Below are 18,457 nucleotides of genomic sequence, written 5' to 3'. Positions count from 1 at the left end.
TGTGGAGCATGACCCATCTATGGAGGGGGTTTTCAAGCTCGCTCTCTGGTCAGGAAGCTCTCCTCCTACTCAGGATGTAACTTCAAAATTGCCAGAATCTCAAAAACTCAGGGAAAGGTACAAGAGAAGAAATAAAATGCAACTGAATACGATTTAAAACAAAACTTAAAACATGGTTAGAACAAAAGGTGCTCTTTGAACAAGTCTAGTCTGACCCAGAGCAGTGAAGATGCTTCCTGCAGGTGGGTGTACACAGGAATGCTCTCAAGAAGAGTCTGCCCTCTCCTCTCCTCTCCCACACTCTCCGAATCTGCTTGCCAGAGTACCTGCCTATTCATTTGAGGTGTTTACTTCCTTTTTTTTTTTTTTTTTTTTAAAACTTCTTTTTATACCCCAGCACTTTAACTCCTGGGCGTCCACAGATCACGTATGCTGGTTATGATCCTACCACCAATGCTGTGACCCATCAGCTGGACCATCCAGGCTCCTGGCACATGCTTTGCCATGACCCCAGTTTTGGTACCCACCTCTAGAAAAGTTTCTTATCTCTCTTCTCAAAACCTGGCAGGCTGCATGGTCCTTTGATGTCACCACCCTCATATGGCCACCTGCGACTGACACCACAACCTGCATTAAGCTTTTCCCTGCCAACAACTTGAGCTGGTGTGGAGTGAGCTAAAAAGCCGATGCTCTGTAAGGGCAGTCCTTGGAGGGCTGGCACAGAGGGACATGTTCACTGCCAGGTTGCACAGGCAATTCTCCCCAAAATGCCTGAGACCCAACACAGTTTGAATTCCAGCCCAGCTGTAACATGCATACAAGGAGCACTGCACTGACGGCTGCTGTGAGGATGACAGGTTTTCCAGAGCTAATGGCAGCAAGCACCAGTGCTTGAAAGCTTGATGCCGTAACATCCCGTGTTCTCTGCAGACTGGCCTGTAAGCCCAGCACACTGGTAGGACGCACCTGCATTTGCAGCTCTGTGTACACTCAGATTTAAGGGAGGCAGCAAACATTTTAATATATGGCACGACAAGGAAGGCATTAAAAAATCTTCTGTTTTTAGGGGTAAGACACTAGTTATACGCCTCAGATGCAATGCAAGTGGTAATGAAGGAAGAAAGAAGGTAATTCCTAAAAGGTAGGCATAGGCTGTGCACTTAAGACATAAAAGCAGCGTTAAAAAAAAATTGCTTCTGACACAAGAACAGCTGACAGAGATAATCTCCATAGCTCAGCATGAATTTATATGGCCTTTCAGCAACTCTATTAGACAGGTGTGGTAGCAGCCAGCTGTACTGCATGCACAGACCAAGTTTCTCTAAAACCCGAGTGCCCATATGGCCCTGCAGCACACCGAGGTGGTGCCACCTGCCTGGGCATCATCCCCCTCTCCCACCACCATCTGTCCACGGAGAGGTATTGGTATCGACCTGAGGAGTAGTGCAGAACAAGTCCAGATAACGAGCGAGTTCAGACTCAAAAAGGACGTGTGTTTCCATCCACAACACAGGGACTACCAAACAGCTCTACCTAGACAGGCTTAAAAGCGAGCTTTACTTCTGGCCTTTAATTCTCTGCCCAAGTTATGAGAAGAGACAAATCTAGCCATAAGGCAGGGTGGGCCGCGTGCTATTAGAGAAGGTAAGCTTATTAGCTGAAATATAATAAATCTCTGTAGATATCTGGAATAGCAGAAGGCAACAGTTTGCTTAGCCATATCACTGGTAATGAGTTGGCAAGAGGAGAGCATTCCAAACCGTTAACCTAAGGCTTAATTTGACTGGTATGTATTTTGGGAGAGTACCTAACAAGACTGGTTCACCCAAGATGTGGAACTATCTGTCTGCTCATGTCTTCCACGAAATGCAGCAGGATATAAAAGCACGTGGTTTTAGCAGTTTAAAATACAAAATGCATAAAAAAAAATCTTTGAAAAGTGATTGATGTAGTCTAATCATGTTTCACACAGGAGCATTTCAAATTATGTTAGATGTTTTTATAGGATCTAGATATGACAAAGGAGGTTTGCCAGGTGGCAAGGTAGGCAGGGGGGAGGAAGGAGTAAGAAAATAATTTTATGTTGGCTGCTTCCAAGACACAGGCATGTGCATAATGCCATACAAACCACAGACAAAATACACACAAAAAAATTACTAGCTTAGCTGTTAGGGTTCTGGAGCTTTGCTTTCTAATCAATGCTTACCCATATAGCTGTTTTTAAATATTGATCTGGTAGCATGATCCTAGGGGAAAATAAATATCAAAAGGGGTGATTTAATTCAATCATCCTGATTCTTGCATTATATGATCCTATTTCTTCAAAAACCCAGAAAGCAGTAACTTAAGTGAAGCTTACAGATCAGTTAATATATTTACAGCCTTAAAATAACATGAGACACACGATAAAATACACTGAGATCCAAAGTTAATCTCTTTTAGCAATATTCTTGCAGCAAGTAAAAATGAATTTTATGCTGAAAAAATCCATTTTATCAGGAGCAAGACTGAGCTTTCTAATAACCAGGCTACTTTCTAATGTGGTACATCATTTTACTTTACTCATAAAGAACAGCTTGCCAAATCTCCAGTTCAGCTTCATTTGATACAGTACAGATGTTGCAAAACCAATACCTTCTTTCAGAAAGTCTCTTTACTCTTGATAATGACTACATTACAATGCATTTTTGATGCACAGAAATGGTACGTTTACAATCAGCAACTAAATACTTTTCTGACGGTATCAGCCAGGCAGCTTTTCTTTGACTTCTCAGTGCTGCCAGAGCTGTGAAACAGTTGCAAAAACCGTAAGCTCACAGGAAAAATCCTGCTCCATCTTGCAAGCCTCTGAAAACTCACTGTTCAAGAGTGCGGTGAACAGATTTAAGCAATCTTTATTTAACACATATTTCAATTTTCAGCATGGAATAAGATGGTGATTGGCATTTGTGACTCTCATCTATCTCCAGTACAGCTTAACGTGCGTAAAAGCACATCCCAGCTTCTTTGCAGGTTTTGTTCTGGGAACTCTGATAGAAGCACACCTGTACTTAAAACAAAGGGAGGTTTAATATTACTCAAACTGGGACCATTTAGCTCATTTCAGACTCATCACCTCAGTTGGATTAGCGTGCTTTTTACTGAATCTCAGCTGTAGAAGATACGTCTGAAAGCTACTAAAATTATGCTGTAAAAAGGTTCCCAGGTTTACACACCCTCATCTCCACCCTATGAACTTGAAGATTTCCGATTTAGATTCACAAGAGGTAAAACATCAGATATAAGGATTGCTCTGGGCAAGCCGCCACCTCGGCTGCAGAATTATTTTGGGGGTAATATGCCATCAGCATTATCAGTTAAGCCATCAGCCATACACACAAATGTCTACCTCTGTACAAAGACACAAAGAAAGGGACCAGACTAGACTCTGATTTACTTTCATTGCCTTTCTTTGACCCCTGGAAAGAAAACCACCGGCTCAGAAAACCCTTGATAATCATCTCTCCCACACTTGTCCTGCAGCACAGAAACTACGGATGACAAAAACCAGCAACAACTCAACCCTCCGGCAGTAACCTGTAACACTGGATTTACAGTAATTTAGGATAGATAATAATTAAATTACTGAGGGACATTTTCCTGCATGCTTGCTCTGCATCATGTGTAATGCTTAGGAATTATACAGGAAACCATGCATATCACTGGTAATAAATGAGGTGATGCTTACATGGACATGCCAACCTGACACCCATCCTTGCTGTCCCCCGAAACGGATGGGCAGCACTCTGCTCCCAACCGCTCCTCTTCCCTCCCTTGCATGCTTCCACGCTTTCACATCACACACGATCTGGGAAAAATATACTGACATTTCAGTTGGACCTGTTCTGCGACTTGGCTAAGGATGGATGGGGTGGGCAGCGCAGGCGAAGGCAGAATTAGGATGACTACATAACCACCTCGCTGATTGTACAAAAATGACACATTCCATTTATTTGTACAACGCGAGTCCTAAGTGATTCTCACATCTCACAGCAGCCTATTAACAAAAAGAGACTTTGTGAATGGAGTATCTGGGTAAACACTTCAAACAAATACATAAATTATGCATAGTCAGTATACTTTTTCTACCTTAGGGATCAAACTGAAACAAGACTAAAGAATTATGTTTTATTTGTATTAAAAATGTATTAGCTGCTGTCCGAGAAGGTTTTCTAGAACATTTGGTATGCTACCCAGGAAATTCTGTCTGAAGCTTGCATTGTTTATTATTGCCACTACTAGGAGAAACTTGGCACTGTTATATCTGAGAACTACAGTAATAATTCTTCAGGCAGAACAGCTTAAATTTAATAAGAATAACTTTTTCATCTGAGCCAGAAGATCTAAAGGCAAAGGAAGCCCCAATTTTACCCATCTATTTTATATATTCAGACTTTACAACCAATCTCTCTTTTATGGCACAAAGTTAAACTAGGCAATCATTTATGAATAGATCCTGTGCTCACCTTCACTTAAAATGTGCCATAACACTAACTGGTAACCAGAGACATATGAAGACTCTACAGTTTCATGGAAGATACAGAGGATGAAAACAAGTGTAATTTTTCTAAGGAGTACACAAATACTGTGCAAAATGCTGCAGAACTGGGCAACATGCAGACTGGAGAGCTGGAGTTTCCTGCTTGAAATGTTAGATTTCCCTATCTACATCCCATTAATGTAAACCACATGTAATATACTTGATTAGTCCTCTGAGAGACAAATGGGGCATGAGTCCTAGATGGCTACAGAGGATGTTTTTTGCAGAACAAGAAACTGAATTAAATTTAAAAAAAGAGGTAGGCAGACAGGCATAAAAAATTATCTTCCTGGAATCCAGGCTGGATGTTTAACAATGGGGAGAAAACAGGGACTTGTCAGAGGCAGCTGCTGCGTTTGGAAGAAGAGAATGGAGAGGAGATGAAGATACAGCTTTACATCTCCTTTGATTCTGTAACTAAGACCAACTCTAGCAAAACTCTCCACAGACTTGGATAGCAAAAAATAGATGCTTTATTTCCAGCTTCTCTATCTTTCCTTTTCTTAAACAAAAAAGGTCAAGTCAAAATGCACCAGATTTGGAACTTGTAAGAAGGAAGGGGGCGAAGCAATCATTGCTAGCGCTGAAAGGAGAAAAGGTATTTGCAGCGAAGAAAACAACCCATGTTCAATGGCTTCTCAAAGCTCAAAGGCACAAAGAGAGACTCTACAAGGAGCTGTTGTCCCTTCCCCTAAAGCAGACGACGAGCGAGTGATGAGAGCCTGCGTGAAGGCTGGGGGTCCCTCCACTTTGACCCAGCTCTCATGGCATCCAGCTCCTGGTCTGCTTTGTGATGTTTGATAAAATGACAAAGTGATGCATCAACAAAGCATCCCAGAGTGAAATGCAAAAAGCATTACTGTAGTTAGGGAACTAATCTGTTTTTTAGTCTAATGGTTATAATCAACAGACTTCCTGAGTATCAATCTTCCTGAACCACAGAGGGGGTGAGATTATAGACTGACGACTGTAATTTTTACATATTAGACATCTAAGTGTCATTTTCAGGAGTCTGGTAATGAAAACTCCACAAGATATTTTTCTATCAATTTAAAGATTTTTATGGCATGGCTACAACAGTGATTATTTATTTTTTTTAAGACAGGATACTTTTAAATCACAGAGAATTACTGTGTTTAAGATGCTGACATTAGACACTATAAATATTCCTAAACTGACTCCACTTTTGAACATCAAGGGTGAGAGGAAGGAAAGAGAGGCAAAAGAATACACAACTGCATGCTGATCAAGTTATTAGGGCAACTTATTCAAACAAAACCACTAAAATATAGGGGACAATTATGAGAATTAAGGCTAACAAATTGGTATGTAATTTAATGAAGCAAGTTAATAATGGCATCCTACTTGGGATTAATCGTAATACATTAATCAATTAAGAAGCATTGGGAAAGCAAAAAAGCTGCAAGTCAAAAGCATTTACAATGCTGTAAACTGGAAGATAGTGATCCTGACATTCAAATGAACATTAAACTAGAAGAGCACAGAGATCTATTCCCCATGCAATGCACAGAACCAGCTCTCATTAATGGTTATGACAGATAGCTCAAGATATTGAGGAGAGACCTCATAAAATCTGCAGAGAGTGTTTTTCAAATTTGTAGCGTTGCACAACTTTGGAGTCCAAGTCCTCTCAACAGCAAGGAAGTTTATAGTTCCTTCCCAGCATCAATAATTGCAATGCTTCCATTAAATAAATCGGAGCAATGGACCGTGATTTATCACAAAAAGCAAAAGTCACTCGATAACCCATCACCATTGTTAGCCACTCTGCTTGCTACTGCATCCAAACCAGAGAATCGACACCACAAGTTACGATCTCAGACTTTGCAGTTAAGAAAGCATTTGCAGTGCATTTGGGGGGGGGGGAGGGATATCACCTAATTTTTACCTTCAATTTGAGTTTTTTCAAACACTTTGGAAGTTGCATTTCTCTAGATATATCTGAGATTAAAACCAAAACAAAAATCAAAGACTCTCTGTGCATTCTGGTATTTCCTTCTGCACTGTAAAAAGAACTGCATGACACCACTTTCTGTACAGCCCATATTCTTTAAAACTCAACCTAACAAAAAGGCTTTAATTGAAAGTATTGCATTTTGGAGGTCATCTGACAAAAAAAATCTCCCTTCCTGCTCTTCTGCCGTATTGGAAACTACCATGAACAAGTTCATAGAGCTGAAGAGAAGAAGGGGAAGGACGATGATTGCTTGGGCACTGAAGAAGATAAGTGCGCATAAGGTAGATTATCTTTCTACGCTGCACAGTCAGCCTGTGGATAGAAAAGTTTCAACACAGCAGGTTGCAGCCATCATGATCTAGAGACTGCAAATGCCTCTTGGCAGAACACAGGCAAGCAGAAGCAGAACGATGTGTTTGCTTCCAAGAACGATCTGTTTCAGCCGCCCTGTCAGTGTGTCTGCCTCCAAATCCAGCCCCCCTTTCGCTCACGCTTTTGTACCTCATTCCTCCAAGCACGCTTGCTCAGGATGTTCAGGCTGCTGTGTGAACACCTCTGCTCTTAGCAGTCCTAGATTTAGCCACGTGGGCTCCTTCTCATGGATAAGCCATGACAAATGTACAACCACGTGAATGAGAAAGCCCAAGCCCTCGGTAGCCTGCAAATCAAGAGAAACTTTGCTCATGTTTGTATGGGATTTGAAATAAGGGATTACCAGGAGCCCAGGCTCTGCACAGCAACCCCAGCAGCAAGGGCGTGTATCAGTGCTGCTGTCAACGGACAGAAAATTTGGAGTACCAAAGACTACTCAATGCTGGAACCCCCCTCCCCCCCCCCCCATGGGAGAAAAAAAAGCCACAGGTAAAAGGGCCAGTGTTCTTCAATGCAATTCAGCTCACTAACAAAGTCCTTGTTCCTTGAGCCTAGCAGCACTGGGCTCACAGCCCCGACCCCGGTGCTCCACAAAGCACTCGTGGCTTTTGCTCGGTGAAGTCCCAGGGCTCACACCCCAGCAGCCTGCCGCTTCCTTACCTGCTTTTCTGCTCTGCTTCAAGCAATGATCTTCAAGAAAGGGATGCAGCTCTGGCTGTCTCACAACAGCATCTCACTCCACAGCTAAAAACCTTTGGAAGCTTCTCTGTTAAACTCAAGACTTCATTAGGAATTGTTTGCTTAGTACTCTCGAGAGTCAGCCTACCCATTAACGTACTAAAATAAAGGATGAAGAACCTTATTACAGAAACCTTTGTTTTTAAAAAAATCTCTGCTGTAAACAGCAATTTTACTTTTGAACAACATCTGAAACATGACAAATCTGGACAAAGGTACGGATCAGAATAAAGTTAAAGCCTCATCGTTAAGCACCAAAATTAAAACTATATATATATATTGTTACTCACAGAGCTATTCCCCATCTGTTCTCCCCTTTCTTTCTTCTTTTACATAAAATATTCAAAAATATTCATATTTCCCAAAGAAACTTTCAACAGAAGTTGGAATAAAAATCTGAATTTTGGGCTTAGTTTAAAAATTTCGTTTTGTTTTCTTTAATGGAAAGGTAGAATGTATTTTTTAGAAACAGACGCTTTCCATGAATTTTTGTCTTCTAGCCAAACTCAAGTTCCAGTTAAAAGGGCTTCAGTGCAAGTTTTTTGATCAGCATGAATACTTGTTAGGCACCCAAAACTTGCATCTTTTGGCTACAGAGACCACCTTTGGAGGCCATTCAGTGCCATTCACATACTGAACTCAACCTAAATCTAACAGACTTTAGGAAGCTCTCATCAGTTTGTATTTAAATTCTCCATGACTCAAGATCACTTTTTTCTTTTGATAATTTTATCTCCATTTATTTACTGGAAAATCAGGAGAATCCTCTTGTGCTCCAGAGATGCTTCATATTACTATACATCATTACATGTATTGTACATGTTGTTTCTCAGAAAAGGGTACTCTCAGGACTGTATTTACCGTATCTACCTATTCTGATTTGCTCATCCTTTATGTGTCAGAGCAGCTACTTTATATCTCTATTATTCTTCAACTATTTAAAGGCCCCAGTACTGCTTTTATTAGTACCAACTAATAGTTTTAAATAGCTGCAACAATTTCAAAATGCTAGGAAACTGGACTTCAGTGAGTCAGAACACATTTAAAATCGTTTTGCTTGTCTTCCATTGCATGGAGAGTTACTAGTGAATACGCATACACTTTGACAAATGTAAATTATACTTTCCAACGGCGTTGAATATGTAGCTTTAGCCTGCACACATTTTCATGTTATGAAGATAATAAAAAAACCCCTATACTAATTACTAAATAATACTGCTAATCAATAATAATAGTTTTATTATTCATAAGCTACTATTAATAAAACACCATGGGCTCTAATGTAACCATTAAAAGAATTAATACTGTAATTTAATTTTAAGGTCTTTACATGTATCTGAAGTCTATTAAAATAAATGAAAAGCCTCTCAATGACTCTGGATGATGCCCTGCATCTTAATGATGTTACATGTTATTTGAACTACTGCAAATCACCTTTAAGATATTGCCTAAACACTGAAGCACTGATTATGCTTTGTGTAGGTGGATATAATGTTTCAGGAAAAGTGCACACCTCCCTCTCCATTCTCATTTTCAAAATTAAGCTAGTTTTCCTCAGACCTTCAAAAAGCATTGTAGTAATGGAGAGGTGGAATGAGAGAATTGCCAGGAATTGCGACGGGGACATGGGAACCTGGTTTCCTACCGGATATGGTTTTTGCAATAGCTACTTCATTTAAAGAACTTATTCACTGAATTTATTTGGTTATGATGGAAAACACAGGAAACAGTTAATGAAAGGGAAGAAGGTGGAAAAAAGGCTTCTAGGGAAGTTAAAAGCTGAATTCTGTTATTTGAGAAATATACATTAAAAAAAGCATATTTGTGCCAAATATTCAATGGCTTTGATGGTGTTCCACTGATTTGTTCTGTGTTTAGCTCATTTAGGTCACTGTGAAAAGTGAGCTGTTGATCACCTTCAGGAAGCACATCAAGAACTACTACCAAAAAATCTTACAAAAAGCAAGGCCACAATTATTATTTGCTTTCATGAAGAACAAATCTCTGCATACATGAGTTATTAGTAAATATAAAGACACTTACACACAAGTAACACACACATAGACCTAAAAGTTAAAAGTTTTCCACAGTTGTTGTTTTTTTTCCAACAACCTTAAAAAAAAGTTAGTGTTGGAAAAGAGAATTAAGAATGGCATCCCAGAAAAAGAGCTGTAGAACCCTTGATTTTTATCTCACATACTTTTGAAAATACCGTTAGTTGCGTGTTTGCTGCCAGGTACATAATTACCTTTAAAAATCTAGTCCTGCACTGCTAAAGCTCTTGAGTGATCGAGGTATCAACATCACTCATCATTACAAAGATAATTTTAATGATGAAAGCATTGCTAAAAGTTATTTTAAAATTCATTTTTACTTTAACTTCTTTAGAGATGATTTGTCTGAGTACCTGAGATACAGTAACTAATCACTGATGGTTTTCTTTGCAAATAATAAAATAGATTTATATGCCCTCCCTGTAGGAACAAGAATTCCATCACCTCCTCCTGAATTTCTGAGCTATCGAATATTTGATGCGTGCTTAGGGAATCGGTATTGTGTCTTTTCACAGCAGTAATCGAGGAATGAAGTATTCTCTGCTGTAATGAATCTACCGCAGGCCCAAAAGATGAATATTTCAAATGCAAAAGCAATATGTTTGTTTTGAACACATTTAAGTTTGGCTTTAATAAAGCAAGTAGTGAAGTGTGCAATGAATTATATTGTTAGATGGTTAAAACAGAGCCATGCAATATGTCTGAATGCATTTAATCCAAGTAACTACTCATTTTAAATGCAACTTGTAAATATGTATTACAAGTATATATATGAACAGATGACTCGGGAACCAGTGAGAGATCTGGGCCTTCCCTTCCACTCCTGGCTTGCTTCAAAACCGGCTCAGCCTGACAATTAACCAAGGCCCGGAGCCAGAATATCATTAAGTACAAGTTGAACCTTATGCGGGCTGAAATTAAGCACGTGCACCAACTGTTCAAGTTAAGATCATTTAAATCGAGACTGAAGTGCCCTGCTGGACCGGGACCTGCTCCGTGTTTCAGCAGATCGGTGGGTCTCAATATGCAGCCACAGGCAACTTTTAAGAGGTCCACAAAATGGTGAACCCCTGCGGACGGGTCCCGTCACTGCAGTGTTACCGTTTCTGCAAATCCAGAAGCCTTTACTGCAGACCAGGAGGATGCTGTTGGCGGGAGGTAACGGATATGTGAAGTTAAACATCTTTCACTAGCGCTAGTTTCACTTTGAGAAACACCAAGTAACCCCAATACTGGCAAAAATGGTCCTATTTTTTCTCCTGAAAAACTTGTCAGGAGGCAACGAGAAATCATTGGCATTATCTCATTCGTCTCCAGATTTGGATTTTTGCTAAAATAAGAAGTGAGTTCTCTTTAACAACAAAAATCCAAGAGCTTTTTGACTTACACTGCTGCTTAATACTCTGATCCCCTCTCCCTCTTGAAACACACCGACTTTTTTCCACAGACATTCCCACTTTAAGAAAAAAGCCAGTTTTCCCACTGATCCCCCCACCCTCAACGGGCTTTAGTAACCATTATACCTGACACCAGCAGGCTGGAGTTCCCTTGTCCCCTTTTCAGCTCTTTCCAGCTGAATAGCTTTTAAAATAATTTGAACTAAAAAGATCAGAGGTTCCTAAGTCACATTGCTCCTCTATTAAACTCACTGAGCCTCAGTGAGGATGAGAGAGGATCTTGAAGGAAACATCACAGCATGATGCAAGGTTTTGTTTGTTTGCTGTTTGGTTTTTGCACAGTGAAGCACCTCATTCTGCCCCAAATACACTGCTACAGAACAGAAGTCTGCAGCACTTTTCAGCAGAACCAAATCATCTGTTGCTTTGTTATTTGCTGCACTCCGCGGTACGTACAATAGTGCCCAGCACCATGCCTGAGGTGAGGCTACGGTCAGAAAAGGGACCAAGTATTATTGGACCCTTTTCCTCAACATACCTGTTCACTGTACAACTTGTACTCCAAAGCAAAAACCAGCTTTTGGAGCCCAGTTAGAGATTTCAGGCCAGCTCATCTCATTTGCAAATAGAGAATACCTGCTATAGAGTCCCCACAGTGCTATTTTATGCAAGACCCTCTAAGTGTCTATCCACAATGAAATACAGAGATGAGCAATTATAGCAGTTTGTATATGCAAGAATTATTTCCCGATTTTAACTAGTAATTTTTTTTTATTTGTCAGGTCAACTGACCTGCAGCATGCAAACAGAATTTATCAACAGAGTTTACAATGAAAGCAATGAGAAAAGCATAGATTTAATTAGCAATTACAACAAAGTTCCAAGTGCTTCAATTATCCAAGTTCAGAACCAATGTACTTTACCTGGAAATTGCCCCTGAAACAGTGAATTCAATGAGGAAAATTCTTATATAGTCCAAGTTAAATTATTTAAAAAGGAGGAAAGAGGGTTCTTAATTATTTAATGTTTCACCAATAATTATATAGTTCAGTATAATATTCACTCACTGGAGAACCTGATTTTCAAAGGAACATTTGTGAACATCAGTCAAACAAAAAACACCTGCCAGACTATAAACTCACTCAGTGCAGTACACATTCATTCCAACACAGCATTAACGCATTAGCAAAAATCCAAGCAATAATTTCTGTGTTAAAATATTTACATAGAAAAGCACACACAATTCAGTTTTCTAATGTATTTGTAAAAAACAGTATGACCTGTATTGCTACAATTTTTTAAAGCTGTGTTCTAGATAAATGAGTTAGAGATGGGACTACAGCTCTGGAAAATAGCATGCTACAAAATTAGTACTTGAATAGTCAAAGCTGCCAATCAAAATGTGGCCATGGACATCTTGGGGACATTGCATTCAAAAGTTACTAAGTTTTAAAAGACAGCTTTTAAATTAGTTGCATGAAATACTAGCCATGGTAAGCTTATTGAATGGTGCCCTGGGGAGCAAGGCTAAAGGAACAGCAAGTATTTCTGAACAAAACTGTTTTCCAAGTTGTGGTTCACCAGCTCCAGCACACCACACACAGCTTAGGGAACTAAAACGGTGCCTTGGTCAAACGGTACAGATCTGCAAAGGATTACCACCATCAATTAATAACCCTATGTACCAAAGCTCAAGCTCTATGGGACAAACTCTAGAAAACTCCCATAATGGCCAAAATAGAGCTTGCCACACTGAAGTCCTTAGAGGTTACTTCTACGGGCCAGAATTCAGCACATGCCCTTCCAGAATAGGGACTTTGGGCTTTACAAATCTTCCTTGGCAGCCTTCTGCCTCGGAGCAGAGCCACCCAGAAGGAAGACCTGATACACTTGGAAGTTTAACAGCATGCCACTGATTTATCATTTCAACCCAAAGGCAAAGAAAAAAAAAATATAAAAAAAAAGGAAAACCATTTCCTTGCAGCTGCAAAACAGGTTGTCCCTGGGTCACTTTGCCAAAGAGTGACACCTTACCCCCACTCTCTGGAAGAGATCAGAGACTGTTTATTAGTAATGGCTTCAGATTTCATGGCTCCTGGAGCAGAGGAGCCCAGCTGCACCATCATCCCGACTTTACAGCCTAATGTCCTGTGGCCTGCAGGGCTAGAAATGATGAAAAGTATAGATTTCTGCTTCCCTGAGGGGACCGTGACACTCGATTGTGGTCTTAAAGAGCCTGAGGTCTCTTACAATCAAAGATGGCTTTTTTAACAGCATTACAGACTATTTTAGGTTATTTTTAGTGAGTTTAATGGTCCCTTGGAATCGTGCAAAGTGGGACTTGCAGTAAGTGCAGCACCTGGCTTTGCAGGTGGGGAATACAAAACACAGTCCCACTACAATTTTAAGATCATCTAAAAACAGGGTTTATGGAATAAACATCACATACAGACTAGGAAATAGTGCAACATGGGGCAGTGCTTCTCATGGCTTATGTGAAGCACATCAGGGTAATTTAGCAATTAAATAAATTCCAGACAGACGATGCCACAACATGTATTGCACACCATGGCATAACACGTGCTTCTTCTGACACGGCACATGCACATAATATGCAGCTCTTCACTGTGGTATAAATCAAGTAACAGTGCCTTTGGTTGTTCTGTTTCTAAACTTCTGTCTTGTAAGGCCAAATTCAATTTGCCCAATGCTTCCCACAGCACATCAAGATTAAGAAGTCTGGGGAATCATCCTGCTATGCCACTGTAAATTATCGCAGCTCCATCAACTTTACCCTAACATGAAACACCACAGAAGTGCTCAGAATTCAACAGTGATGAATTTAACATGCCTACTTCCACTAGCCTGATGTCAGCAGAGTTACAGCAATTTATGCAATACAAGGATCTGTCCTTTTCTCCTTATCAAAGCATTTGATCAAAATCAGTGACACGGAAGAAGACAACCTTACTTAATTTGAGCAGGAGAGTTAGGCTTGTTATTCGAACATCATAAGAAAAAGGGAGGTATTTACATATGGCTACTTGCATATTCTTTTTTATCCAGCTTCATAAAGGTAACAGTAAGATCATTTTCTTCCACAGTAAAACTAGTGTGAAACCTCACAGAGGACCAGCATTTTCTCTTGCCTTTCCCTCTCTCCTCCCTTTTGAAAAAGCAACACTTTGAGATATTTCAAATCTTCATTAGCTGCTTCTCTGCCTGTGACAGCCTGGTGTTATGGAGTTGCTCTCCACAGCCCTCCATTCAATTCACCCTCGAGTCAGAAAGGAAAAACTCCGTTTCTGAAGCAACATGACAAAAAGCCCACATTGCTGAGCACCACTGCCATGTGGCTTGACCTGCCAGCCATCGTGAGCAGCAGTCTCTACCCCACACCACAATTCTCGAGCGTGTCGAACCAACAAATGAGCTAACTGAGCAGTCATGCTCTTGAGGATGCATTTTAAAAAAGGGGATGCACAAATTCACTCATTCGGAAACTTGGTCTGTTTAAGAACTTGTTACTATGACAATTTAGAAGAAGCTGCTACAGATAAGATTGATGAAACGTATCGATTAATCTTCTCTGAAGCTATGTTTGAATTTTAAGTTTTCTTTAAACAGAACCAGTTCATGTTCATTTGTTAGTATTCCAGGGACCACAGCAATGTGCTTCAGTAGTGAAGGAAGTTCCGTGATAAATGTGTTCTCCAATCTGCATCTGTAAAGTAGCTATAAAATCAGAACAATTCATGCAAAATTTTTCATTATGTTCTTAAATATACTTATTTACATTTTAAATCACACATAGACAATATGAAATATCTTTCACTTAGACAGGTGGGAACAAGAAAACAGATGCATCCATTAAGCTTGAAACAATTCAATGAATTAAATAGTACTTGGTGAATGCTTTGGTTTATGGATATAGCCCTTGTTTAAACTTACTTGAAAAAACACGGCCATGGCTCCTACTACCCTGTTTTCTAGAACTGCTGTTCCAAAACTGTCAAAGTCATCAGGATTGTAGAAGTAAATCTGCATCTGTAAAAATTAAAAACAACAACAAAATCACATTAGTGTTGATTCATACAGCTTTCAAATGAGGTAATGCATACACGTCGTATGTAAACCAGTGCTATGAACCTCAGATAAAGGAATTCTGCTGAACAATATTGTTTAACTAGCATCTTGATTAATAGCATGACTGCCCTACTGGGACAGTAACCAGGGAACAGAGTCAATGCAATGCATTTTAATACCAAACCCAAGGATAAACAGTATGGTCAGTCTGTTTAGATGGTAAACTTTGTGCTTTCTGCCAGATCTCTTCATTTCTTTGCTCATTGCAGGCTCAGCTCCTGCTCTGTTAAATGTGCTAAACATATTTATCTCAAAAACCATAGAGCATTTTTGAAAAGGATTTCAACATTTAGAGTTATTCCTTTACTCCTAAAGCAATTTGTAAGATAAAAGTCTGTCTCTGTAGCAATGCATTTTTATGAGCCTCTGATATTCAGGACTATCAGTTAGGGTCAGACTTCTCTGACTTCAGTTAAATTTCATGACTTTTATTTCCTAAGCCTTAGTACTCAGCAAAAAGTACGAGACAAAACCAGACATTTTGATGGTATTTTAGGATGATAAATATTAATAATTAGGCAAATCCAAAGTGAAAGCAGGCGAGAACAATGATTATCCCAAAACAGCAAATGTCTGAGTTACACAAATATAAGAGGACCGAGAAATAGCTTCCTTCATACACTCCACTGTTGAATAATTCCACTTCACTACACACATATGCCACGCATAAGGGCAACTCACACGCCCGTGGGCGCTACTGCTCTTAATTTCCTGTATGGCTCTTGTTCCATTTACCACATTAGCTGAGCTCCCAATTCTGCCAGCCATCCTAACACACTGCTGCTTCTCCAGCAGTTGTTCAACATCTCCGTTCCCAAAGAAGCCCCTAGTGCTAGTCCATCTGCATCGGCCATGATTTGCTCCAAAGGATCAGGTTTACATCCAAAACATGCAATGCTCCCTTCTCAACATGACAGCACGCAGGTGTGTACATTTTCACAGAATAAATTCAGTATTGGTAACATTTGTTGTATGCCTGCTCTACGTGTTACAAATTAAAACCATGTGCCTGATGGTAACAGCCAAACACAAGAACTGGACTTTGCAGCGGTTGCTCTTGGGGCTGTTCAGGGATCTTCCGGGACAGATTTCACAATCCAAACCAGCGCTGGCGCATGCGTGGGGGCAACATTACTGCAGGATGGTTGGCCAACACACACACTCACTCCTGCACATTGACTCCAGCAAAAAAATCTGTTCCTGGCTATGAGACAGGAATGGACCCATCAGGCTTCTCAGCCCCTGGTCCCTTGCCTGAACCTGCACATTCACTCCTGCTTCTCTGCTGCCCATCACCCATTATCTGACCTATTCAGGCTTTTCACAGCATTATTAGGTGATAAGAAATAGCCACATAGTACATAGTTAAATGGAGATGTAAGGTCTAGCTGAGGCTGTCCATGCCTCCTGACACACTGCCGGTCTGACCATTGCTCCTGTCTGCAAGTCTGTCTGCAAGCAAATGCTCTGCTGGCACCAGTGATTTGTTTGGGGCTGTTTGGGTTTTTCCAAGATTGTGCTGCATGACAAATCCTACTGTTTTCACAAATGGAAGTATTTTTCCCATATTCTGAAGTTTTGTATATTGCCAGATGAGATGATACCCTTTTATCTTGCTCAGGTATGTTCCTAGTCATATTTACTGATTCCCAGGCTTCTGACTGTACACATTAGCTGTAATGTATAATATTGGCAAAGTACCTATACATCCAATAAAACATCACCTTATAGAGAAAAGGCCAGGATGAAGATCAGTCTCTTCAGAGGTAGCGGTACTTTTTTCAGCAGGAGGATAAAATAAGACCACACTCCAAATGACTCACAAAAAAAGAAAAAATTGTCTGGCACTCACTCGAGCTTCATAAAATTTGAAAGCAATTTTCCTCCCCTATTTTGGCCTTCCTATTCCCAGTGTATTCACAGCACACAAAGAGACGCTGGTGATACGTCACAAAGTTGGTGGTGCCTCCAGGTTCTGACAACCCACCCTTTCAACAAATGTAGACCGAGGTACAGCCATTCATTGATTTAGAAATTAGAAACAGTTTGTTTCAGGTAGAATTGCTTAAACTTCAATTTAGCCAGCACAGACAACAGCTCACAAAACACTCACAAATTACATTTTACTCCCCTTTAAAATAAAGTCTAAAATTAGGTATACCTTATATAAAACACTTCACTATATAGTCCTCACAGGAGTTTATGAAGAAAAGTATCACTGAGTGAGTTCAGCATATGCCAAAATCATTTTGGATCAATTTTGCTCACGGCATTTTAAGGAAATTAATTTTTACAATACACTTTTGGATAGCAGTGCAAAGGGCTTTGGTAAAAAAGTGCTTAATTCAGATCCCTCGTCTCAGCAGTGCAGTTTCACAGACTAATCAAGAACCACACTCTGCCTTGATTACCATACACATTGAAACATTTTACCACTGCTCCCTGGTGTTTTTCCAGAGAGCGTGGTTCCTCTCTCTGCATCCATCAAGTCAAAGGGAACTGTCTTGTATGAAAAATTATCGTCATCTGTCATACAGTAGCTTCCTTATGTGTTCATACAGCTAGAAGGAACATTTTAGGAGTAGAATCTCCCAGGAATTGCTATTATATAATTTACACACGCGTACACTGCAAAAACAGTATTAAGAAGATGGTAAAGTTACATCCTCAAAGCTGCATGATTCAGGCTGCTTATAAAACCACACTTGGACACCACTGAACATTAGTAATATCACAATTTTCTAATTATGTGATCACATATTGTTCTCTTCCATAATACGGTCTCACCTGTTTTCCCCAATTTACAATAAAATGTGAATGTATCTAACGTTTTTTGTTCTCTTATATATAATATCGAATGCATTTATCCATAGATATTTAATTTAGTGTTTTCTATGGATGGCATAATATTCTTTATATACAAATCGGGAATAAGACAGTTAACAATAAAATTAATTTCACCACATACTTAAGTGACCTAAACATGCTAGAAAATGTTCATTATTACTCTTTATTATATAATTAGTATATACAATATATGGTGCATTTTGCATATAAATGACTTCTACTGTCTCTGCCTGGTACATACAAAGCAGTAGTACAGAATGCAACAAAGGGGCATTTAAGCTAAAGAAAATTTGGATCTTATTATAATATGCTATTTCTGAAATGCAGAAAGGAGCATCATCTAAGC

At 39.7% G+C, this 18,457-nt stretch overlaps 1 protein-coding gene across 2 annotated transcripts in view; it reads right to left on the bottom strand.

The window, feature by feature from the left end:
* Window positions 1-18,457, bottom strand: part of PTPRG (protein tyrosine phosphatase receptor type G) — a 412,936-nt gene that overhangs the window by 124,521 nt on the left and 269,958 nt on the right. For both annotated transcript variants that reach the window (XM_049826696.1, XM_049826694.1), the window contains exon 5: window positions 15,070-15,165. In XM_049826696.1, the coding sequence (XP_049682653.1) occupies window positions 15,070-15,165 (96 nt within the window). The remainder of the gene's footprint in view (window positions 1-15,069; window positions 15,166-18,457) is intronic.

This window comes from Accipiter gentilis, chromosome 23 (genome assembly GCF_929443795.1).
Source record: "Accipiter gentilis chromosome 23, bAccGen1.1, whole genome shotgun sequence".
Taxonomy (NCBI): domain Eukaryota; kingdom Metazoa; phylum Chordata; class Aves; order Accipitriformes; family Accipitridae; genus Astur; species Astur gentilis.
Note: the sequence above shows the minus strand (reverse complement) of the source record. Positions and strands in the feature narration are given on the sequence as shown.